Genomic DNA, 26,789 nt, shown 5'->3' with positions numbered 1-26,789 from the left:
AGCACCCAGCCTAGCACTGTCTGGAACAGAGAACGGGGAAAGGGTAGTGTCGGAACTAAAAGTCCTGAAAAGTCTATGGGAAGGAATGTGGACTAAGAATTCAGACCTGGCAGCTAAAAAGCATACAGTATTTTTTTTTATGTCAATTACATGTCAAAAAACCCCAACAAAGCCACATCAGTCTTGGGGGATGGGGTGACACGAGCCCACTGTGTGGTAGCGAAACAGCAACCGACTATATGACACAGGGAGGTGAAAGCAATTTTGAAAAGAGGAAATCACAGCCGGTGAAATCTGAAGTGGAGACATAAGAGGCCTGTTTACGGAGAAGCAAAAATTGCTATTCCAGTGTGGGAAGGCATGCCCCCACATATCCCGTAATGGCCTTAAAGAAAAGTCAGTCCCTTTGGCACCCGGAGCCCCGTAAAACAGGGTGTTCTTAACACTGAATGGAAGGACATGCAAAGATTCCTAAAGACAGGCTGGGGCTTGATGGGCCTCATGGGTTGGGATTTACTGAAACTGCTACAAAAGAGCCAACGAGCAGCCTTGTAACAGGTTAAAAATAATTCAGAACGTAATGGCACCAAATTAACCCCCGTCCGTGTTTTACTTGGCTCTGTCTCCAACCTGGGTACGTGAAGGTCAGTGAGATCACAGGTGCTTCTATTTTCTTTCCCTCACCTCACTCTTCTGTATTTCTCATTACACTTTTATGACTGGGGAAAAAAGTGCCTCTCAAAAAAACTATTTTGAATTTTAGGTTAAAAAAAAAAAAACAAAACAAAACTCCCAAGGGTTTGGGTGCTGATTATAAAAATGCAGAAAGAGACACGGGGCGCCTGGGTGGCTCAGTCGGTTAAGCATCTGACTTCGGCTCAGGTCATGATCTCGCGGTCCGTGAGTTCGAGCCCTGCGCCGGGCTCTGTGCTGACAGCTCAGAGCCTGGAGCCTGTTTCGGATTCTGTGTCTGCCTCTCTCTCTGCCCCTCCCCTGTTCATGCTCTGTCTCTCTCTGTCTCTAAAATAAATAAACGTTAAAAAAAAAAAAAAACATTAAAAAAATGCAGAAAGATACAACTAAGCAAACAGTCCATCACCAGATTCGTTTAACAGGATAACATGGTGGCAAATAAAAACCCCGAAACCGGGTTGGTAACTTCTCTTGCAGAATACATATTTATGTCAGGGATTCCTCTGCAATGTGGACACTATAGTCTGTCGGACTCCACGGTATCTTCCCATGCCTTCCGGTAATACCCCTGGCATTAGTGTACTGATTTTTTTTAAATGTTTTATTTATTTTTGAGAGGCAGGGGAAGCAGGGGTGGGGGGTGAAGAGAGAGACAGAGTGGGACAGAGGATCCCAAGCTGGCTCCATGATGGCAGCAGAGAGCCCAAGGTGGGGCTCGAACTCACGACCAGTGAGATCGTGACCTGAGCCGAGGTCAGCCGCTCAACTGACTGAGCCACCCAGGCGCCCCAAGTACTGATTTTTTTTTTTTTATTAAAATGAGTGTAAATGGATTTGGTCTTGATAATTTGGGTGGGTGGGTGGATGAGGGGGCTTCATATGTGTCAGTGAACAAAATAAACCTATTTGGCAGCTGTGAAGCACTCGGTAGTGTGCAAGGGGTTCAAAAAAATTCTTGATCTTGGTCTGTAGCGAATGGCAGAAGCCCCGACTGCCCGCGTGGGAAAGGTAATCCCGTATGGCAGGTACGACGTTCCCTTCACACGCTCCACTATGCTGGCGTCCCATCCGCCCCGTCCTATCAGCACACAGACTCAGCTCACCATTCTAAATGCTACAGACAACCAGACCGTCACAAACACTGGATCATGTATGTACTGAGTCTACCAACATGCAACAGGACCCTGTGTCAAACGTGCATTTTCAAGAGAAAGCCTTCCTGAGAATGACAGGAAACCTCTCACCAGTGCCCCCGGTTTGAATCCCTGAGAGCAGAGTCTCAGAGCTGGAGCTGGAATTCTTTCAATTCCACGTGGTTCTCTCCAGGGCCACCAAAGGCAGAGTCACATAAGGACAGGGCAGGAAAGATGGGGCATGGACTCTTCCTCATCCCTCCTGGGGAGGTGAAATGACGCCTCCAAGATGTCATATAGCAAAACAACGGCAGATCTGGAACTCCCGTTCTTTCCACTAAGTTATCAGAGGCAACTTGGAAAAGAGGAACAGACCCACTGGCAGCCTCGATCAAGTTTTGAGGCTATCATTTTATTTTATTATATTTCTAAATTTTTTTAATGTTTATTTATTTTTAAGAGAGAGAGAGAGAACGAAACGAGCGGGGCAGAGCCAGACAGAGAGGGAAACACAAAATCCTAAGCAGGCTCCAGGCTCTAAGCTGTCAGCACAGAGCCTGACATGGGGCTCGAACTCATGAACTGTGAGATCATGACCTGAGCCGAAGTCAGATGCTTACCCGACTGAGCCACCCAGGCGCCCTTTGAGGATATCATTTTATTTTATTTATTTATTTATTTTTACATTTATTTATTTTTGAGACAGAGAGAGACAGAGCATGAACGGGGAAGGGTCAGAGAGAGAGGGAGACACAGAATCTGAAACAGGATCCAGGCTTTGAGCAGTCAGCACAGAGCCCGACGCGGGGCTCGAACCCACGGATAGTGAGATCGTGACCAGAGCCGAAGTCGGACGCCCAACTGACTGAGCCACCCAGGCGCCCCGAGGATATCATTTTAAATAATCTTTAGAAAATACTCTACTGAAGGTGCAAGGGAGGGACATTTTACGAAACAACTTCCTGTATTAGGATTATGCTTTCTACAAAGGACTATGAGCAGAGTGACCTTAAATATTGTATTTCAGTAGGAGTGGCAGACTAAGCTTTGCCTGGAGCAAAGTTTCATGGTCCCATCTACAATTTTTCACGATTCTGACAATCCCACATTCTCCAATAGAAAACAAGAAAGGAAGCCGTGCAAAAGTCCACAGACTTAGGCTTAAAATGCACATTCTCTTTTGGGGGCTTTCTTGTACAACACTGAAAATGAAAACCCAATTAATATAGTGCCTTTTAAAAAAAAATTTTTTTTTAACGTTTATTCCTTTTTGAAAGACAGTGCATGAGCAGGGGAGTTGCAGAGAGAGGGAGACACAGAATCTGAGGCAGGCTCCTGGCTCACAGCTGTCAGCACAGAGCCCGATGTGGGGCTCGAACTCAGTGACCACTAGATCATGACCTGAGCTGAAGTCGGACGCGTAACCGACTGAGCCACCCGGTGCCCCTAGTGCTTTCTTTTTGCCTTTTCATTTCGAGTTAGATTAGATGTACTAATCTGGTTTTCACCGAAAAAGAAAGAAAACAGTTCAAGCTGGAAAACAGCTGTTGCGAAACCTCTGGCAATTTCCAAGGAATAGCTGGGTTAAAGGAATGGCTGTACTTATGTAGGCATAGTTAAATGATCTTCATCAATGTGCTCTGAAATTAGAAGAGAGCCTTCAAATTCTTGAGGAACTCAGGAGCACTTAGGTCAAAACTGCATGCCTTTAGAATTCTTCTAAGTGAGAAAATTTTCCAAGGAGACACAGATCACTGGACTCTAATGGGAAAGAACGCCAACAATGTCTACCTTGACCCACGTCAGTCAAAAGAAAAACACAACGCAGGATTCACAGAGTGTGCTGAAACGACACAGACTGCAACCAAATCTCCCCTGAGCCCACATTTCTGGCTGGCCCACTCACAGTCACAAGTATTTGCTGAGTGCTATGGGCAAAGTGCTCAGATGCTGGCATAGGGCAGTGGACCAGACAGGTGAGCGCACCGGCTTTCCTGGAGCTGAATGCCAGTGGAAAGAGACAATAAGATAACCTTGGCATGATGGCATGAAGAAAACTAGCCTAGGTCACATGACAGATCCCGGCAGGGTGAGGCTATTTCAGCTCGGGTGGTCGGGAGGGATGTCTCTGGAAAGAGACCATCAGGGCAAGGAGATAGCCATCTGGGAAGGAGCCTTCCTGGAAGTGCAGAGGACCTGAAAGACAGTCTGGTGTGAAAGCCTTCCTGAGAGCTAGGGGAGAAGGCCAGGTTCAAAGGACAGGCAGCGGCCAGATGGCCACACCTCCCAGACTATGCTGAAGTGTTTTGAGTTTAACTGCACTTGCAGTAGGAGACCGGAGTGTCTTATGTGGCAGGTTGGGGGAGCTGGAGTAGGGGTAGCAGGTAGGGGGTGATGGGAGTTGGTATTTGTTGTGGAAAGTACCCTCTGACCTCTCTGGGTAGCCACCTGAACTGTTGTGAACAAAGAGGAAAAGCCATCCTCCAAAATTCCAGGAGTCTGCAAATGTCACAGGCCCCAGCACCTAACCCCCTGCACCTCCACCTCCTTTTCTCTGCTCAAAGGTGGAGGATGTGCTGTGCTGTATTTCACCTCCACTGGGGGCCAAGCAGGGTCGGTAGAAACCCCAGGAGCACAGGCGTGGCTGTCAGAGAGGCTCGGGTCTCCCGGGGACAGCCAGGAGGTGACCTCTGTTGCCCTCTGCGAGTGGAGGGCACAGTCCGAGAAGGAGCTGCCCTTCCCTCCTGTGGAAGTCTTCTTAGGCATGGGGGAGGGAAAATCAGAAATCACGTCCCCAGAGGCAGGACACTAAAACTCTAGCATAAAGTAGAATGCATGTTGCCTAAACTCTGCTCATTTCTGGAACAGTTAAAAGCCCCACAAGTTAGAGCATCTCACAATCTATTTTAATCTCTATTAATTCCCATCTGTGTACACTTGGAGACCTGCTCTTGACAAGCTCTTTAAGGTGGCTAAGTGTGCACTATTATCTCTAATAGCATCTCTCAAATCTGGCTCTTAATTGCACTAATAAGGCGGGCACTGCTCCGACAGCAAGGAACAGAAACCTGACGATTAATGCTGCTTTCCCCGCTCCAAGCCAGTGCAGTTCAACCTACTCAACGTTCAATAAATGGGCGTCGAGTTGAATTTGCTTTGAAACAGCCTCCACGCGTGGACCCGCTAATAGGAAAAGCAGAGGATGATCGTTATCAAAACCAGCATACAAAGTAAAAGGCAAACCAGCTTCATGGGATTTGGAAGGTTGTGGAAGGGACCCTGCGAATCAAACATAATGCAACTAACTCAACCCTGGAGGCCCGAGATCACCACAGCTGGCTGGTGGCGGGGCCAGGACCCCACAGGCCCAGTTCCTGACAGCTGGCCCCAGTGCTCTCTTCCCGCATGCACGGAGGGTTAGGGAGAAAACCCTAGAACAGACAGTTGATAGCTGAGTGTGTATAGGGTGGTGGGCTTGAGGTGAACAAGCCTGTAGGCCAATCACACAACATATTCAGCAAGTAAACATTCTGTCCTCCTTAATTCCATTGAGTGGGGATAGGGACATCTCAACGCACCCCCTTTCCCTTTCTCCTGGCACCCCAAACCGTGTATTCAAGATACGCAACAAAAGTATTTTTGTTTCCTCTTTCACTATTACCTATCAGGTTTACTCTGAAATTAGTGAATACTTTTTCGTAACAGCTTATTTGTTTTTGGAATCCTTCTTATATGAACCAGGTTCTCTATGTTATGCATTGAAACCTCGGAAAACCCTATGAAGAACATGGCGATTATTTTCCTCGTTTTATAGCAAAGCTACGAGAGGTTACACTAGGCACCCCGGGTCATAGGCTAATTACCAATCAATGGAGCTGGGATTTGAACCCTGGCCCATCATATTCCAAGGGAAATGAGTCCCTTACTTTAAAAAAAAAATTTTTTTTTAATGTTTATTTATATTTGAAAGAGAGAGACAGAGACAGAGTGCAAGCTGGGGAGAGGCAGAGAAGAGAGGGAGACACAGAATCTGAAGCAGGTTCCAGGCTCTGAGCTGTCAGCACAAAGCCGGATGTGGGGCTCGAACCCATATTTGTGAGATCATGACTTGAGCTGAAGTCAGACACCAAACCGACTGAGCCACCGAGGCATCCCTCCAAGGCTTATGTTGTTGACCACCATCCTAAACTCCCCAGGTAGACAGCCACCAAAAGGGACAGCTGTGACACCCACCCAGACAGAGGCACAGTGACAGTAAAGTTATCAGCCCTGTCTCTAACTTCCGGATACCCTCCCCCACCTCCACCCCATGAATGACGTCATTTCAAAACCTATACCTGTATCAAAACATCACATCTCACACCTTAGATATATATACTTTTACTTGTCAAAGACAAAAATTCTTTCAAGAAGATCTTTGTGCAGCTTTACTGATCGAAAAAAAAAGAAGTAAAAAAGAGTGTAGGACGGACACCAAATCTTGATTCAAAAAAAGCAGGTGTATATCTAAAACCATCTATTTGTCTGCAGGAGTTGGCTCCACGTAAAGATAAGACGAACTCATTGGGGCTTGTTAATATCAGTAAGCCCCATCCCATTTCTCAAGGTTACTTTCCATGCCTGAGCTCTGCTTCAGAGCCCAATCCCCGTTTCAGAGGCTAAAACTTGAAACCAGAAATTCCACGCATCACAGTTTCAAAAACTGAGCAACACAAGTCTCTCTTGCTTCTCCACCTGTAATACTTATTCTAGTTGGTCCTTTGAGGGCTATTTCTTCTACTGAATTTTGACAAAAGGGAACAACATACTGAGTAAGGTCCAATGGCTGTGAAAATGATCTAGCCAGTGGATTTAAGAGTAAAATAAACAGTGTAGAAAAGTGACCGAAATGCTTTTTACTATTGTCAAATATTTCCCCAAACAATTCAAATTCTTGCCATTAATCAGTTTGGGACTTCCTTCCTAAGGTATTGCAGAGCGTGAAATTTGGCAAAACCCAAATCTATTTTCTAGGGCCTTAGCTCTCCCTTGTGTATAAAAGCGGAAATGCAGCTTGCTAGAAATTTTGCCCCAGTAGATCTGACGACCCAATTTTAGAAGCTAAAAATGCCATTTGGAAAAGGAAAAGAAATATCAATTTTTATATCTTATAGCAAGAAAACAAAGATCACCCAAAGTGACAAAACAAAAGAGAAGCAGGAACAGATTAAAGGCATCGGGCACATTATACTTTCAATGAAGAATCCAAAAAATCAAAAACAAACACAGAGAAAACCTTGTCAGTATAAGATATTTTAGGAAAAAGTACATCTCCCAGAATCACAGATGCTCTTGACTGTGATTACAACTAGGATTTTTCAGCCCCTGTCTCTGATTTCAGGCTGGATCGTACTTTTAATCCAGCCCAAATGCAAGACACTTTATCCTGTTTCAAAGGTGTCTAGAGAGAAACCACCTCTTTGGATAGGTGAGAAGATAATTTTGCTATTTTTCACTGTGTATTTCAATAGAATTTCAAATACATTATTTGAAATACCAATCTCTTTAAACCTTCTTGGTACCTTTTCCAGTCCTTTGTGACCACCTCTCCATGGATTTCTCTGCCTCCTTCCCAGGTAGGGTTTGGCACAGGCTGTTGGTGATGGAAAGCCACTCAAGGGATCTTAGCGTGTATTTGCAACCTGGTGTTTCATAGCTTTATAAGCCACACAGGTACATTCCCTTGAGAAGGGTCTCATTTTACTTCCCGATTGCCCCCTACTACTGTATATTTTAAGACTTTGTTAGTGTTTTCTCCACTTTGAGCTGCGGGAAGGAGAAACCCCAACAATCTTCCTTTCAGTGTGGTCAGGAGACAGGACCATGAAGCACAGAAATCATGGGGAGGCTTGAGCTTTTAGTTGGTGACAGACTAGTTGAGGAAAAAGAGGGTTTTCTCTGGGCTGCCCTTCCTGGAGGTCCCTCTCGAAACCCTAACACTTCTAAAAATAGTTGAATCTATCCCTAGATTCAAAGATGTGAGAAAGTGGGTTTTTCTGCTATCATTCACGTAACATTGTTAGGGGCCCCCAACTAACAGCGCATTGCAAAAACACAGAGGTACCTTCCTTCATCACCAGGAGCTTATACAGCAGGCCAAAACAAACAAACAACAAACAAACAAACAAACAAACAAACAAACAAAACGCAAAAAAACAAGCATCTTCATACTCATACATGTGGACCACACAGACAGCCACCAGCAATTAAGAAGGACCTTTCCAAATCACAGTTTGGAGACATCACATCCATTGTGAAACAAAAGCATACTCTTCAAAGTTTGTTCCCTCTACCCGGCTGGCAATTAAATAGTATACAGAGCACATAATTTAGTTCGCATTCCAATTATCTTCAAGTGCTGTAGGGTATAAATCACTCACTCGGCAATTAAATAAATTCTGGGGTGTCACTAAATGTTTTAAGGAAGGGAAGGGTTCTGAAGTTGGTGGTGGGACCAAAGGTTCAGGAAGAATGGGAAAAACCAAGGGATCCAGAATTCACCCTCAGTCCAGCTTTTAGCTCTGCGATCACCCTGGTTTTACTGAGCTCCCGCCTCAAGAATGACTACGACAACTAGAGATGTCCCAGACAGGGCACACACGGCAGGAGGTGAACCGAAAAACCCGTCCCCCTGGGCTCATCAGGGACATCTGCCCATTTAGGCCGATGGGATGCCCGCTCTCACACAGAAAGAAACAAAGGTATTTTTTCCAAGAAGTCATCAACGCGAGCCGGTCATTGTGTATGCACAAACACACACACGCATACATACACACACAGTACGTGGTGTCACAGTGTTGTCACCTGGGGTACACCACGGGAAAAGCTGTAAAATGCTAATGGAGATAGTGTTTTTAAACCCACATTCATATTCTCTTTTACGCCTTCTAAAAGGCACCATTCCCTGTTGAGGGGAGTCACCCACTGTCTTCGGAAGGATTAGGATAAAGTTGGTACACAAAGAAAAACAAAACCCAAATGATAACCAGTGACTTCCAAAAACGGATTTGTGAGCCCACCATCAGAACAGCAGACTAAATCAGGATTTGTTGAGGGAAGGGAGGGTTTCCTCAGTTCCAAAGGCTCTTTGCAACCAAGAGCTACCCTTGTGGACAGGGATCCGCAGAACTGCCAGGAGTCATAGTGTTGAACCCCAGGTTGGGCCACATGTGGATGCGAAGTTGCTACATATAGGGCAGGAAGGCAGGGCACAGTGCCTTCTTTCTTGGCCACAGAGGGAGTAAAGAGGAAGAGAGGCAAAAGGTCAGGCCTGAGGATATTGCCACCTGTTGTATAATAATTTATCTGGTCTTTGTCCTAGGTTGCTGGCATAGAGCTTTTAAAACCCTTGGAATTTCCTGAGTGGCAGTGGTGCCTTTGTTATGCTAATGAGGTGACCCAGGGAGGGCCCCTAGAGGGCTTCTGGATGGGGGCTGTCACCAGAAGGACCAACCACCCCATTAGATGGTGGGGCTGTTGAGCGGGCCCAGCCTGGGAGGGGTGGGGGACCGGAGAGGGAGTCCAATCACCCAGCTGATGATTTTAATTATTCGTGCCTGTGTAGTAATGAGCCCCCGACAAAAACTCTGGACCCCGCAGCTCAGTGGAGCTTCCCAGTTGGTGAACACACTGATGTGCCAGACGGGCGATGTGTCCTGATCCAAAGAGGAGAGGGCAGGGGAACTCGGTGTCCCCTTCTCAGACCTCATCCAATGTGTCTCTTCATTTGCTGGATTCGCTGGTCCTTTTGACGTGGGGCTTCCGTAACAAAACTAATCACAAAGTAGTGCTTTTCTGAGTTCCGTTAATCATCAGAGCAAATTACTGAACCAGCGGGGGTCATGAGAACCCCTGAAGTTATAGCCGGTCAGTCAGAAGGAAGTGCAGGTGGCCTGGGGGGCCCCCCCAAAATGTGGCTGCTGGGGGAAGGAGGCACCGTCTTGTTGGGGGCTGAGCCCTTTAGCTTGTGGGGTCTGTGCCAATGCTGGGTAGTTGGTTCCAGACATGAACCCGGTTGGGGTTGAATGGAATATTCACCCGCAAGGGTCCAAACTTGGTGTGCCTGTGGGATGGGTGCAAGGGGCACGAGGAATGAGGTCCTAAAAGTGCCAGATTTTTCTGTGATGCTAATATAGCGCACACTTGAGGATGCTCACCTCACAAGCTCCTTCTGAGGTTCTGGGAGGGTCCCTCACTAGGTGTTCACAGGGTCAGATTCAATACGCACAAGTGACATGTTTTTGTCTCACTTGTTTTATTTTTTTTAATTCATTATTTTTTTTTTTATTTTTTTATTTTTTTATTGAGAGAGAGAGAGAGAGAGCGAGCAAGCAGGGGAGGGGCAGAGAGAGAGGGAGACACAGAATCCAAAGCAGGCTCCAAGCTGTCAGCACAGAGCTTGATGCAGGGCTCGAACCCATGAATCATGAGATCATGACCTGAGCCGACATCGGACGCTCAACTGACTGAGCCACCCCGGTGTCCCAATTGTCTCGCTTATTTTAAAAAGCTCCCTTGGGGCGCCTGGGTGGCGCAGTCGGTTAAGCGTCCGACTTCAGCCAGGTCACGATCTCGCGGTCCGTGAGTTCGAGCCCCGCGTCAGGCTCTGGGCTGATGGCTCGGAGCCTGGAGCCTGTTTCCGATTCTGTGTCTCCCTCTCTCTCTGCCCCTCCCCCGTTCATGCTCTGTCTCTCTCTGTCCAAAAATAAATAAAAAACGTTGAAAAAAAAAAAAATTTAAAAAAAAAAAAAAAAGCTCCCTCACCCACCCACCCACCAGATTCTAGAAGCTTCAGTCTTGACAACCCTTTGGAAGTGACTATGACATTGTTGAGAAATGGGGCTAGACTGTCTCCCTGTTCTAGCACGGCACGAAGAAAGCAGCCAAGACTTTGCCGATTCTCAAGTTGGGCACGAAAGAGCTGAGGGGCACTCTGGCAACACCAGAAGGGCTGGGGTCCTCATGAGACTTCAGAGTGCAGGAGCTGGGAATGGAGTCAGGACCCCAGACTTCAACAGCACAGATCATGGCAATCTCCCAGAGGATGAGATGGGAACCAAGGGCACGTCAGGGCGTCAAGGGATGGGGCGGCCTGGCAGCCTGGCACTGACCCCAGCAGACAGAACCGGGGAACCGGCCCCCAAGGCCATGATGAAACACCCACTTCTGCCTTTTTCCAGATGCCACTTGAGAAGGTACATGGGACAGCAGCCCCAGGAAGAGGAGAGAAACAGCCCATGGGGTACATGCCTGTTGACCTGACTACCCAAAAAGATGAGTTAACTCGAGATTGGCTAAACCCCCAAGGAAATCTAAGTTTCCCTCAGTGGAAATAGGGATTTCAGAACAACTTTACAAAAACGTTTGTTTCTTTTTTTAATTGAGCTGTGTTTGAAATTGTGAACCTTCTCATTTAAAACAACATTATGGATACAGAAAAATTTAAAAGCCTTCCAACTAAACAGATTGTCTAAAGGTCACTGTGGGAATTTTTAGCATAATATGATTATAAAATAAAACCTGTTTGTGATAAAACCGTAATAAAATTTTCAAAGAAGGTGGCCATATCACCTCAATTTAACCTAAGTGTTCTGAGGCAGAGACTGCTAGCTAGTCACCAAAATCTTATTTTCCTGGGCTGGCGGCCAGGCCACATTTCCCAGTCTCCCTCAGAGCTGGTGCGGCCACACCACCGACCTCCCGCCGACGGAATCCGACCAGAAATGGATTCAGGCCTGGCCCGACTGAACCCCACACCCACCACTCTGTGCTGTCTCCCCCACTTCCAGCTCACTGGGGTGCAGATGAACAAGCTGCCAGAACGCTCGGTCAGCCTAGATCCTTGAACAAGCCCACGCTCACCTCGGGCTTTTATGTGAGGGATAATATTCTACTTAGTTTTCTGGATAGGCCCATGAATGGGGGGTGGTGAGTGAGCATGACCTTAGGCTCTATTCTTGCACATCAATCTGGTGCTGATTCAAGGTGGCACTCCATGGGCGCTTACTATTTGCACGTGGAGCTCCTACGTTGTAGCAAGATCCACCTTACCCACTAGGAGCCGAGCAGGCATGTCGGCAGCTAGCAAGAACGCGAGGAAACTGGACTGGAACTGTGACGAAAGAACAGGCAAAGGCATGTGACAGCACAGGGGAAAGTTCATTTGTGAAGGCGCCACAGATATGGTGGCCAGGGGAGCTGAGCCCTGAAGGATGAGAAAGATTCCGAAGAAAGGACAGGGGCGGAGGGTGGGAGAGTTCATTCCAGACTGAGGAGATAGAATCAAAGCCGGTGAGAAGCAGCTACAAGGAAAGAGGATTCTGTTCAAAGAGAGGGGAAGAGCTAACAATCGGGGTTGACCACGAATTGGAGGCACTACGCAGACAAAAAGGCAGAGCGATTCCTTGAGGGGTGGCCAGCCTCTTGGCACAGGGACGGCAGAGAACGCGGTTCCAGCACAGGATGGGTAGCTGCTCCATTCACCGGCCTTCCAGCTCTGGGATCTACGTATCTCCGGTGCCTCTGCCAAGCAGGCTTTGTACAACATTGCCAGAAGAAAGAAGAATTATTTTAGCCCTGTTTCAGCATTGCTTACACGACGGTCTTTGCCACATTCCCTTTCAAGGCTGTGCTGGCTGGGATGGGACCATTCAATGCATTCGATCCTAAGCCAGTAGAGAACATCCCTTCACGACGAGGCTCGGGAAAACCCCTTGAATATAATGTTATTATCGGAAGAACTTAGTAGGCTGATATTAACCAGGATTGCTGCTGGGGACCAAGAAAACAGAGAACAGGAAGTATCTGTTTCGAATGCGGAGGCTGTGGGACAACGCCGCGTTAACTGCGTGTGCTGGCTGACAGCAAGTTACTAGCTCCTACCACCAATTATGGACATACAACTTTCAGAAGAATGGTTCACAAAAAGACATATTACAACACAGCTGTGCGGAGAGCACTTTTGTCTTTCCTGGGTGACTTTTTATCTCGCAAGACACCTTGGCCTGAGCATCATAAACGTGAATTTCACAGTGTAGTTTTGAAAAGCAAACTAGTTTTCCACTTTTAGACGTCTATGTTATAGGTCAAAGAAAGTCTACCGGAGCACTAGAAAGAGAAATACTATTCTAACATCACAGTAAATGAGTCAATTTCCACTTTCTGCATACAGAGTTATAATTTCATTTCACAAACCTTTCTGAGTTTCTACTATGCGCTCGGCACTGTGTTATTCATTAGTGATATAAACGGAATGAAAAAGAAAAAATGGGGTCTTCTAAACTTGAAAACTTCCTAAGATCACAATGTTATCTTTCTGTAAGAGCATTTCCAAATGATTATTTTATTTATTTATTTATTTATTTATTTGGAGAGAGAGAGAGAGAGAGAGAGAGAGAGAGAGAGAGAATCTTAAGCAGGTTCCACACTCAGCATGGAGCTGGCAACGGGGTTCATTCTCACGACACTGGGATCATGACCTGAGCCAAAATCAAGAGTAGGACACTCAACAGACTGAACCACCCATGTGCCCCCGGCCAATGATTATTTTTAAAAATGGTAAGTTCAGCTACATTCTTGCCCCAATAAACAAGGTTATTTTGCTTGTCACATCTCGAGATTCTACATATAAAGAATGACTTTCAGTGTTGGCCTGGGCTATTATCTCATCTCCTGTAACAGGACTCCAGATACTTAATTTAGTGCTTAAATAAAAGGGAAAGAGAAGAGAATTTTCCTGAGCTCAGAAATGATTGTTAAACAAACACAGAACTCTTCACATTATAGAATGGGTCTTAATTAAACAGCTCCCGCCTCACAACAGCGAAACAAAAGAAACCCATAAAGCCATGTTCCGGGGCCACTGGAATGTTCGGATATGACAGTAAAACAGCCACACAGGAAGTTACATTCCATACGCCATCATTCAACCATAAATATGAGCAGTGCCTTCTTAGTCTCTTTCTTTTTCAGTCCTTTCAAAATTCAGGTCACGTCTCTCTCATCGTACAGCATCCTGAGTAAATCACATCTCAAGTGGTGACAAGACCTGTCTGCCTTTGATATCCAATCTCAAAATACTTCCCAATCGCCTTTCTACCCACCTACCTTACTTATGTCCTGGGTCCTAAAAGCCATGTTTTACAAAGCTTGGGAACTGCATTCCCTTTCGATAAAATGAACAACTCACAACAACAGCTTCTATTTTGTTTGGTTTTCGCCCAACTGCGCTGACTCTTTCCAGCCCACATTTACTGGTCCTGCCTGGAACGTGGATCCCAGTTTGTTGTCAAGGCAGGTACTGAGTCTGCTCCCTGTGACAGAAAGCAGGGCTAAACCTTCAAATGGAAGATTCCCACCGGCCTTGGCATTCGCACCATGTCATTCCTAGGTGCACTCTGGTATTTCTCTGCTCCCCGGGCAACATTCTGAGATTTCCTTCCCTAGCCAAAATGAGAAATCAACATTTTCCAAAGTGGGGCGGGGAGAGCCCCAAATGACAGAATAACACTTCCAAACATCAGTGACCCTGAGTCTGTGTTTGCGACGGGACAGATCAGATTAGCCGAAACTGAGCACGTCAATGCTTCAGCACTCACAGATTCTTATTTCTAGCCAGCTGTGTGATCCTGTATAGTCACTGAACCTCTCTGGGCCACAACCACTTTGTCTATAAAACCAAGAGAATACCAAGAGACCTTCCAGCTCTAAGTTCTTTGGGCCACAACAACTGCTTTGTAAAACCAAGAGACTCCAAAGACACCTCCCAGCTCGAATTTCTTTGGGTCTGGGAAATTAACAACGCGGTTAGAAAATGCCACTGTCTCTGAACTGACTCTGCAGACCTTGGAAAAGTAAAACTCGGATTAAAGACCATGAAATTGAGGGGGAACAATTAAAAGATCTCTAAGGCCCCTTTCCACATTTTGATGCTAACTCCGAGAGTGAGGCTTGGCCGGGCAATTGGCCATAAAACATTAGCGGGTCTCATTGCTTCCAATGGCCAATTCAGCTCTAGCGAAACATTCTTCATCATGTTTCCAGGCACTGCCTTGAAATGTAAAGCGTCCAAGGCAACAGCAGAACAACTTGCCCTATGCTCTGCTTTCACTGGCAACTCGTCCCTGGGTCCCCTGATTTCTCAAGCCAACGAGAGCATCCACCTGGCAAGAACAGGTAAGAAAGCCACACCTACCCTCAGCCACTGCTTCTCCGTGAGGGCGTCGCTGTAGTCCACGTCCCGGCGCTGGCGAGAACCCCTACCAAATATTTTCTCCTCCTCTTCCTCACATGTGAGCCGTTCAACTTCGGCGTCATCCTTAATAATCCAGGAGGGCAGCTCATCTTCCTCCATCAAGCGGGGCTTACGCTTTGGGTTCCTGGCATCTTCCCTCCGTCGGTCCATGTCCATGCGCTGCAGGTAGTAAACAGAAGTGTCACCAATGGGAAGGGGGACTCTGGCCAGTACCGATGTCACAGCACACAGAACTTTCACGAGGGGCACCTGCATGGCTCAGTCGGATGAACGTCCGACTCTGGCTCAGGTCATGATCTCACAATTCACGAGTTCGAGCCCCGCGTCGGGCTCTGTGCTGACAGCTCGGAGCCTGGAGCCTGCTTCGGATTCTGTGTCTCCTCTCTCCGCCCCTTCCTCGCTTATGCTCTCTCTCTCTATCTCTCAAAATAAATTAAATAACACTAAAAAAACAAAACAAAAACAAAAACAACTTTCACGAGTCTCCTCCTATGGCTTCAGGGCCCCTTTCTGCTTTTCCCATAGAGTCTCTCTATCCTGGCTTACTTGTTCTGGTTCCTTCCTCACACACACTGTCCCAGCAGAGATTCTGCAAGGTGAAATCTCCTCCCTCCCTCCGTACCCCATCTTTGAAATTCATGCATGTAAAATATGCTCTTTACAAATTCCTTTACTTCACCTGGGTGTGTGCAAAAGCTACCCCTTAAAACAGTGAGAAAATTCCAATTGGGGGTATATTTAAAAAATATGAGCCCCAGAAATACAATTTGCTGCTGCCCTCGCATAAAAGTACTCTCTGAGCATATACAAGAGAAGCTTCATTAAGAAAACTTCCTTTGACTCAGTAGGGCTCATGCTTTTAATTAAACAGAGAAAAAAAAAAGTCAGCGACCCAAGTTTTGCTGCAGACTGGCTCACCCTTGGACTCGGACATGTGGGCACATAAATGGCTTGATTAGTCATTCGGCCATGAATGTATTGGATTTTCGGCACACCACGGGTTCCGTGAGAGGAATGTCCTTCGACGCTTTAGCTTTTAAAAAGTTTAGCTCTTATGAAAATATTACAACGCCAGAGAAAAACCTCAGATGTAATGTCACCTCAACGGATCAAGTTTTAAGTATCTCCCTTTCATACATTTTCATAGCCTTTGAATGCCTACTTCTCCACCTCTTGCTTTCTTTTTTAAAAACCCAGTGCACCTGGGTAAATTAAGTACTACATGCTGGGCTTTAACCTATAACTAAACAATCTGAGAGCTAAAAGAAAAAAAAAAGTAAATAAGACCTACACGGAATTGCTGCTTATGTTTTATACACACACACACACACACACACACACACACACACACACACATATATGTATACGTGTGTGTGTGTGTGTGTGTGTGTGTATGTATATGGGTAGCTAGATGTACTATTTCTACAATCAAATAGACCATTAACTATTCAATGATTTACCTTTCCCCCTTCTTCCTTCAGTTCTACCGTCCTGAAACAGGAATTCAACATAACTTTTTCTTAACAACTGAAACTGATAACAAAATAGAAATGAAATTTCTATTCAAATCCAAACTTGACCTCTAGAATCGACACAAAAATTAAAGTTCAAAGTCCATTCACCTACGCTTAAACATTTTTGGAAATCATTATATTCCCAGGGTTGGGGCAGGCTTGCGGCATGGGGGAGCCCCATTGGTAGATAAATGTGGCCGTCCTGTTCCGTCATGTGCTATAGTTAGCTGGAGAGGCTGTCCTTAATCCTGACTCCTAATGTTCTGGTATCAGAAATGGGACCCACCAAACTTGCCTTGTTAGAACACAGAATGCCTTGCTAACAATACAGTCTACAGAGGGGCTTCTCAAAGGGACCTCCTAGTAACAGTACTTTAGAATGCTAATGAAAAAAAAAATTTTTTTTTGGTGAATGCAGTCCACTGTGATGACAAAATACTGCCACATCCACTTCTGATTACATCACCACCATCACTTTTATACCGATATACCTATATATGACTTATCCCATGTATTTGTCCACAAGTGAGAAAATAAATCTTTTCTAACATAAAAATTTCAAAAATCGATATAAAAAAATGTAAACTGATAGAAAATCTGATATAAAAACTAAATTGCATTTGTTTTTTATTTTTCGTTTATGAAGGGGTGATGCACTTTTTAAAAAAAAAAGTTTATTTTATTTATTTACTTATTTTGAGAAAGGGAGTACATGTGAGCCAGGTAGGGGCAGAGAGAGAGGAGAGAGAGAATCCCAAGCAGACTCTGCACCGTCAGCACAGAGCCCGTCGTGGGGCTTGAACTCACAAACCATGAGATCATGACTGGAGCTGAAATCGAGAGTCAGACGCTTAACCAATTGAGCCACCCAAGTGCCCCGGGTTGATGCACTTTTTTTTTTTTTTTAATTTTTTTTTTTGACATTTATTTATTTTTGAGACAGAGAGAGACAGAGCATGAATAGGGGAGGGTCAGAGAGAGGGAGACACAGAATCTGAAACAGGCTCCAGGCTCTGAGCTGTCAGCACAGAGCCCGACGCGGGGCTCAAACCCATGGACTGTGAGATCATGACCTAAGCCGAAGTTGGCCGCTTAACCGACTGAGCCACCCAGGCGCCCCGATGCACTTTTTAATAAGCTTAAAGTTCTGACGCTTGCCATCTCTTCCCAAAGATTTCTACTTGCAGAAGACACGTACAAAGATGTGAAGTTGATATTCAAGCATGTCTAATTTACTATTTAGGTACTACATGAATGTATTTGTTTTACGATACATTCATGATAATAAAAGTTGTGCTAACAAGTACAATGATTTTTAAAAAGCACTTCTTAAAGTTTCATGTTTGTATGCCGTTGAAATATTTCACATTTGTATCTTGATGTGGCAAAGGTCTTTTTAGGTAAAATTCATTGTTAATCAGTGTGAAGGATCACTGTTTCTGAAGTTCTGTTTTTAGGAGAAAACAAGAAAAATATTTAAAAGAAAGGTTTCATTTTAAAGAGACTAGCTTATCTGCTTAATGTGCGTTATTTAACTACAGTGTCCGTGATAAATAAAATGATAACCTGATATTAATTTTTACATAGAGAACCAGCTTTTCAAATAATAAGGGATAAGAAGGTTAAATATTTGAAATCCAAATCTAGCTTGCATTCCATTCTTGTGTCTCACTGAACTTTTTCATCAGGAGTAGCTGGCAGGGAATCAAATGTGATTTCCTGCCCCCTGGTGGAGGTGCTAATGCATACAGAATGGGACAAAGGCAGCCCGCTGCTTGGATTTAAGAAAAAAAAAACAAAAAAAAAACTAAACCAAAACTTTGTATCATCTAAAAATGAGAAGGCAACCATTAACAAGCAGAACATTCCCCAAATCAAAATGCCTATAAAACAGCGTTCCCTAGCCAGCCAGCTTCATTTGTTCTAAGCCTCCTCTTTGCGTGATACAATATTCCCAAATTAAAAGAAAGCTGGGCCTTGGCCAGACATTTCTTTCTTTCTTTCTTTTTTTTTTTTCCCCCTGAAGCTTTCAATTTTTACAAATACCCAGCCCAAAAGTCAGAAAAGAGATGTACTCTTTTCCCCTCACTTCGGGGCTGCTGATGCAAAAATCTCCATCTCTGGGCCTAATCTAATTTGTATAATGACAGGCAGCTTATCCTTTCCCAGGCCTCAAGAGTATCTGCGGCTGTAGCACTGCTGAATTATTGCCAATCAGAAAGCAGCCAGGGAAGCTGAGGGCCTCTGGCCCCGGTGATCCCCAGTAATCTACATTTTAATAAGTTCGTCAAGGAGAGAAAAGATGTCTGTTTCCTATGTGTACCTCTAATGTCCCCAAGGAGAGCACCAGTCTATAAGGGTGACCAACAGTCAGGGCTCAGAAATTTAGGTCTGAGGAACACCCTGCATTGGCCATGCTGTCACATGACTGTGTTGCACCATTTGTAGCCAAAAATGCCTTTCCTAAGGAGGGTGGTTCACTTAGGAACGGGGTGGGGTGGGCAAAGTGCTCATCCCAGGTTAGGAGCTATTCCCACAGCTCCCTAAAACTTCCCTGAGGAAGAATTAAATGTCTTTTATCTCGAATCTTTATGTGTGGACACAACCGTTGTTCCCTAGTCAAAAATTGCAAAAAATAACGTAAGCCTCCACGCAGCTGGAGCTCTCTTCTCAGACTGTCTGGGCTAAAAAGACAGAGAATGCAAATCCTGTGGGTCACATCTGGCCCAGAGTCCTGTTTCATTTGGCCTGCAGTAGGAGATCATAATAAAAACAAAAGTGAATTTAGCCGCAAACATTTTGAAATCCAGAGATTGCCCATGAAAAAAACCTAGATTTCTAGCTTCTCTTGGAAATTTGGAATTCCTGGATACCTGGGGCCTTGTGGCTCTGTCCCCCTTAGACAAAGCAGCTCTGGTTTACCACCACCACCCACCCACCCCCATCCACTTGTTTCTCTCCTGCAAAACGCCTGACACCTTGAGGGCATTCAAACTGGGGGCCTTGGACTTGGGGACCGTGCAGCATGACCGCATCACAGTTCACATTTCCTTACTCATTCCGCCATCAGACTAAATGTCCGGAGGATCAGAATGATTGATGGTACTGGAAGGAGCCTTGCAACTTCACAGGTCCTGATCCACACTGACATCTTCACAGGGCTTAAAATGTTGCAAACGCTGCCATTCGTTCACTCAAGATTTGCTAAGCAAGTACTATGTGCCAGAAACCGTTCTGACCATTGGGCCGCACAGTAGATGAAAGAGGTCCAGCGCATGCCTGAAGAATGCAGCAAAATAGCACTTCTGAGGGCCTCCTTCACAACCGGAGGGGCTTGCTTCCGCACGTACTGACCCTGGGGCGGGCCACACATGTAAATCAAGTGCAGATTTCAGCAAAATCGCACGTGACTATGTAGTATGGAACGTCAAGGTTGAAACCATGGCTGTTAATTCCTTAAATGTCAAGGTTCTTTCCTATCTGCCCAGATCAGCGAAATCCAACCAATTCCGATCTTTCAGCGAAGGCTACGCCTTGATGTGCATCTGGAAGGCTCCTGCTGGCTTAAGCCAGGCTCTCTTCAACAGGAAGGAGACACACGACCCGTGTTGTTTGGTTGGGGAGCATATCTGCTTTGATCCAGTAAGGAGACAGCGAGGGAATGATTGTAAACTACCTACAGGAGTAGGGCAGGTTCCCAGAATGATGCTGGCCTTGAATTACAATGAGTTGGGATTGGGGCTGGGGGGCCAGGGGCAGGGATCTGGGGCAAAGCCATAACCCACATGGCCTGTCCAGCCGGAGGGTGCGGCTGCCACTAAGCCCTGGCCAACTGTTTCCACACAGAGACGTGGGCCTGGTGCTGCCCACCCTCATTTTTCAAGAGAAGCCAGAAATCAGGATTCTTTTTATGTTGGCAACAAATTTGAAATTTTAAAAAACACCGCGTGGGCCAAACAAAATATGTCTGCAGGCTAAATCCAGCCAGTCTGCAGCCTCTGAACTGAAAGGCCCAGGCTCTCTGTAAAGGAAGTTCTGCCAGGGCACGCAGGCTCCAGACATCGCGCGTTAATAGAAAAAGGTGCACGATTTTCTATGGTATTACCATAAAAAGATCAAATTCTTCCTCTCGTCGAGCAATCATTTGGTTCAGGGTCTCATCGTCGGGCACTTCATCTTCTTCCTGGGGTTAAGAACAGAATGATTTAACAGGCTTTAGGGGAAAGTTTGGACAATCAGGGTGAGGTATGAAAGAGTAAAGTGGATCTGTCCTGTAGACCACAGGGATTCATTTCTCAAGCCCCAAAGAAAAGAGAAGGGTCACTGGGGGTAGTATTTGCCATCATTATTTCGCCAGCTACTCAAACCAATCTTCCCAGAGCAAAATCTGTTTAGGAAGGACACATGGTACACTATGAAAAGTACTGTGTGTGTGTGTGTGTGTGTGTGTGTGTGTGTGTGTGGTTTTTTGGGTTTTTTTGGTGCGGGGTGGGGGGTGGTGGTGGTGGTAGTATATATCTTGATTCCATTACTTTTGAAACAAGTTACTTAACGTCTCCCCTGCTTCAATGACCTCATCTGTAAAATGGGCGTGACATTTAGTTCACAGTCAAGTTGTAAGGAAACGCGAGGGAAAAAGTGCCTGACATAAATCCTTTTATTTCTATTAAGCCTCATATAAGTGATTTTCAAAACCTTATTAAACCCACCAATATGTGAAAGTTCGTGACTAGGCACAGAACAAGGCCATAAAAATCATACAGATAGGTCAAATATAGAGCCTTTAATATGGGTTTAATCAATGTGTTTCAGTGGGAATTATTATGCTAACAGTTAAAGTTCTGGATGGGTGCATAACAGGGAACAGTTTCGTTTTATGTGATATTAGACCAAAGCACATGATCTCTCTGCAAACTCCTCAGAAACCAAGTTCTCAAGTTTTCTAGAAATGCTATGACTTCCACACTTTACAAAAAAACAAAAAAAAATCTAAATACTATATACTATAGACTATAGACTATAATACTATATACTATATACTGTACTATACTATACTATACTGTACTGTACTATACTATAATACTATATACTGTAATACTATATACTATAGAACTTACCTTCCAAAATTATTTTTATCATATGCTGACTGAGTATGTTAAGAATCAAATGGGGGGATCGCAGGGTATGGGCAGAAGGAGGAAAAGAGGAAAACCCAGAACTTCAAATATCCAGTTTCCCAAATTATATGTGCAAAAACGAGGCACCTTGTTCTAGAAAGAGTATGAGTGTCCTAGCAGCTTAAATGACTATGGTTCTTCCCAAGATAATGTCTTATGCACTGTGTTAGAAGTGAATGCATTTCCATAGGCAAATATCTAATGAGTCAAGATAATAATTCCTCGTAAAAAGCTTTCTGTTCTAGTTCGCCTCTAACCTGATTAAAGTAAATTTGTCTCAATATTGCATTTCATTTGACAAAGACCAAGCCTATCTGGCAGCGGGCTGATACTTCATGGTATGAAGAATTTGGTTAACATATCCTTTGGTGAAAAGGTGCCCTGGTTTGCTCACTACCTAGAACCACATATTATCCACTCTCTGCCTACACAATGGGGGGCTTGCACATCCCCACGCGTACGGTGAAAAGATTCTCTTGTAAACTGGCAAGAAGCCTGCCTGCAAGGGTCTGACCTTCACAGAGAATGAAATGGCTGGGAAGTGTGCAAAATACCTCCCTGGGGTCTTTGTATCTTAGTACTTCACGGCCTGTCAGCCGTGCAGATAAGCAGCCTACTCGGCCTCAGTATTCGGAACCACAGCCCTTGACTGTGGTCTGTCAGTGTCTCCAAAGATCTGGACACAGGGCGCCCAGGGCACCCAGACACAGGACACAGGGCGCCCAGAAAATGGCACTACGTCTGACACACTAACAGCCTGGAAGGAGTGTGGAGCCCCAGTAATGCGGCTGGCCCCAGGCCCCACCCCAGCCCAGCCCTGGTGGCCCCTGCGGCTGGGAGACATCGACATCTCCCTGCAGCCTAGGACGGGCGGAAAGCTCCAGGCTCCTCTGCACGCCATGTTCCCCAGGCCAACCTCTACTTTCACAAGGCCTATACAAAACGAGTTAAAGGCAAAAACAGGGTAGAGACCATGGGCGGAGTATCAACTCTGCCCACACCTGTGTTGGGACAGTATGCATCACGCAAAAAAATAATATATATGTTTTTTAATTTCCAGGTGTGTAAACAAGAACACAAAATTTACCTGACAACCTGATTCTAAATCTGGACCAATCAATTTCAAGAATCAAGCCTCTATCACGTGTTCAATTTTAAGAATCAGAGTGGTGAATTATTTGAGATCACTATTTTTTTTTTAAATTGTTTTTAACGTTTATTTATTTTTGAGACAGAGAGAGACAGAGCATGAACAGGGGAGGGTCAGAGAGAGAGGGAGACACAGAATCTGAAACAGGCTCCAGGCTCTGAGCGGTCAGCACAGAGCCCGATGCGGGGCTCGAACTCACAGACTGTGAGATCGTGACCTGAGCCGAAGTCGGCCGCTTAACCGACTGAGCCACCCAGGCGCCCCTGAGATCACAATTTTAAAAATATGGGTGGATGTATGAATGCGTGCGCACACATATTTTTCATTATTTTAACAAAACCTAATACATAACTAATCAAATATATTAGACCTACAAGTTAGGAGGAAGCACGGTATAAAAGTGCTCTTCAGTTTGCAAAAAGATTCATTTCAGGATTCATTTGAATATCAAGATCTACTTCACATTCAGACTCATTTCACACACACAAAAAAATGTACGGGAGACTTTTAAATGAATTTGGTTTATAATTTATAGAAGATTTCAAAAGCATATATCCTACTTAAGGCAAAATCGAACTATATCTAATATATGCAATGAAAATAGTATTCCATATGAATATGTTAAGGTAAACCCACTCCTCAGCTTACAAATATAGGGACATCAAACTAAATCTGTCCATCCCAAGACAATTTTATGGTAAGGACTGGTGCTGGTATTTTGCACACTTTCCTAGACTACATTAGAACTATGTCTTTTGATCTCTTTCAAATCTGTTCGGGTTGAAAATTCAGTATAGAATTACTAAAATTGGCAATCTAAAAAAAATACAAGCGACTACCTAAAGACCCCCTTAGAGGGGCGCCTGTGTGGCTTAGTGGGTTAAGCACCCGGCTTTGGCTCAGGTCACGATCTCACGGGTACGTGAGTTCAAGCACACATCGGGCTCTGCGCTGACAGCAGAATCTGTTTGGGATTCTCTCTATCTCCGTGCCCCCCTCCCCCACTCATACTCGTGCTCTCTTTCTCTACGTGAATAAATAAACTTAAAAAGTTAAAAAAAAAAAAAAGACCCCCTTAGAGAAACATAAGGAATGTGTTCTTTGAACAATCTTGCCAAGTAAAGAGATTTTTTTTTTTTTTTAAAAGCTGGTCATTTTCTCAGCCTTTGGTCAGTTTTTACAGAAAAATTTGCACTGGAGGTCAAAGTCCTGCTTTCAGAGTGTAAGTACAAGAAAACATGTTAAGATGGCTGTGAGGGCTTGTCCTACAAACATACTGAAGAGCTTAATCAAAAGGCAAAAGACAGAGAGGGCCCAGGGTAGGGGGATGGCAGAGAGACAAGGCAAGGAGGGACCCTTCTTTCTGGCGGGGTCTACTCTCATCTGGCTGAATTGTGTCCCGGTACCAGGGGCCCCTGTGCAATTCTGCATCTTCCCTACAGAAGGCAGCATTTACAGTACGATTAAGCACCCTGTCTGCGTCTCTTGGGGGGCGGCGGGGGGGGGAGCCAGGGGGGTGTGCCCTGGCTGAGCCTTGAGGTGCCTCTAGCAAAGGCTCTTAAGACACTGGTCTGGATGACTTTCAGAGGCTTTCTGTGCTTGGGATGTAAGACAGGCAGCTAATTTATTCATTTTAATCAACGCCAGCCCAGCAAATTCTTTAAAGAAAGAACAGGTCGTTCTTAATCCTTCCGAGACAAAAGGCCGCTGTGCGATTTCATCAGCTCGGCTTTCTATCGTACCTCGTTTTCCTCTTCGTGCTCCAGGATGGCCTGCAGGAATGCCCTCCGCTCGTGGCTTGAAGACTTCTGATCAAACATACCCGCCTGGATCACCTTCTGATCCACGTTCAGCTTGTATTTCGCGGCCGCGAGAATCTTTTCCTCCACGCTGTTGACAGTGCACAGCCTCAGCACCCGGACCTCGTTCTGCTGGCCGATGCGGTGAGCTCGGTCTTGTGCTTGTAGATCCTGTGAGGGAGAACCACATGCTCTGAGGGCCAGCGCACCTGCATCAGCCCAGCGAACAAGTCACCTGCCCGAGAGACAGGGGAGCATAGAGGGTTACTTAACCCACCCACGCTAGTGAGAAGATCTTGCTTTCATTTTTAATGTATGCAAGCCACCTTCTCTGGAAAACCTGAGTTCATCCCTAGTTGAGGGAAGCTGGGCTCCAATCGGCCAAGCCAACCAAAATACATATCAGGTTTTGAAATCCAGGCATCAAGGTGTTTGCACCCGTCTCTAGGTTCACCATCAGATTTTGACCCGAACTAAAAAAACAAAACAAACGAAGACCCCATTAAATTTGATGTCAGAATTATGACTTTGATATTACCTACAACTAACCTTAGATCTCAAGAAACACTAGACACTGGTCTAAAGTGTTAGAGACAATTTTTAAAACATTTGTGAATTATACGTACATACAGTATACATACACACTGTACAGATAGGGACTTGTCAGGGGGCAGATCTCCATGCATCTAATTCCACCAAAGACTCCATCTTTAGTTTGGGCAATGAAAAGAATTCCTCAAATTATAGCTTGTGGAATGCTAAATTGGTCACAGTTTTGGGGGAAAGAAATCCGGAACCAAGTACCAAAAGTGTTAAAACTGGGTATGATCTCGGACTCCTGAAATTTTGCTTCTGGCAATTTATCCTACGGGAATAATCGTGGATAGGATATGCACAAAGATTTACAAATATGCGTATACCTCTCGGCATTATATATTACTTACAATGGTTTTTAAATTTTTTTATGTTTATTTATATTTGAGACAGAGAGAGAGAGCGAGCCTGTAAGCAGGGGAAGGCAGAGACAGAGACAGAATCTGAAGCAGGCTCCAGGCTCTGAGCTGTCAGCACAGAGCCTGATGTGGGGCTTGAACTCATGAGCTGTGAGGTTATGACCTGAGCCAAAGTCGGATGCTCAACCGACTGAGCCACTCAGGCACCCCTGTTTTTTGTTTTTGTTTTTGTTTTTAAAGCAGAATTAAATCAACATTCAACAATAACAGATTGGTTAAAAAAAATTAATCTTTGTATGTATGTACCATATACTATATGCATAGTACCATACAAATTAATTATAGGAGATTTAATGACACAAAGCAGTAACAAGTAAAAACGACACGTTACATATGACTATGTACATGTGGATCTCATATGTGCATATTTATGTAAACCAAGTAAAAGGCAGGAATTTACACTTCCAAGTAACGAAGAATAAAGTCATTATTAAATTTCCCTCATTTTACTTTCAAGTGGTTGAACAATTTTTTTTCTGCTTTAAACCTGTATTACTCTTATAAGAAGAAAACAGTTGTAATGAATTCTTTAAATAAAACCCCTACTAAACCTAGGAGGCCGAGCTACCTGATTTCAATGCTACACCACAAAAACATCTTGGTCTGTCACTTTGATCTAGGTGATGGTCTCTGGGCCAATGCTAATTAGTGGTTTCCATGCACCCCCCATTAGACCCGTACACGTTTTGGGGGCAAAAGTCTGTCCCCTGTATCTGGCATCCCAGACGCCCTGTTTTGCACAGAGCTGATGCTCTACAGCAGGAAGCCCAGCCACTTGGCCAGATGAGTTTCCTGGCCATGCACATGGCACGAGACAGCAACAGGCCAAAGTCTGTCCAGGAGACCCGTCTTTGCTGCAGGGACCTCTACAATTAAATGACTCATGAGGCCAATATGTTTCCTCAGAAGATACACGAGTAATATAAATATCAGACAGCTGAAACACAAACACAGCTGGGATCCAACCAAATTAGATTACGTTCCCAAAACAGGAGAAGGTGAGTTGGAGACGTACCATC

The 26,789-nt window shown here is 45.0% G+C and overlaps 1 protein-coding gene across 7 annotated transcripts in view; it reads right to left on the bottom strand.

The window, feature by feature from the left end:
* The window catches only part of SMARCA2 (SWI/SNF related, matrix associated, actin dependent regulator of chromatin, subfamily a, member 2), a 180,441-nt gene that overhangs the window by 53,327 nt on the left and 100,325 nt on the right, over positions 1 to 26,789 (bottom strand). For all 7 annotated transcript variants that reach the window (XM_058695790.1, XM_058695783.1, XM_058695789.1 and 4 more), the window contains exons 25-27: positions 24,701 to 24,928; positions 20,737 to 20,814; positions 15,058 to 15,276 (exon numbers count right to left, since the gene is read on the bottom strand). In XM_058695790.1, coding sequence (XP_058551773.1) covers positions 15,058 to 15,276; positions 20,737 to 20,814; positions 24,701 to 24,928 — 525 coding nt within the window. The remainder of the gene's footprint in view (positions 1 to 15,057; positions 15,277 to 20,736; positions 20,815 to 24,700; positions 24,929 to 26,789) is intronic.

This window comes from Neofelis nebulosa, chromosome 12 (genome assembly GCF_028018385.1).
Source record: "Neofelis nebulosa isolate mNeoNeb1 chromosome 12, mNeoNeb1.pri, whole genome shotgun sequence".
Taxonomy (NCBI): domain Eukaryota; kingdom Metazoa; phylum Chordata; class Mammalia; order Carnivora; family Felidae; genus Neofelis; species Neofelis nebulosa.
This window is presented reverse-complemented; position numbering and strand designations above follow the sequence as displayed.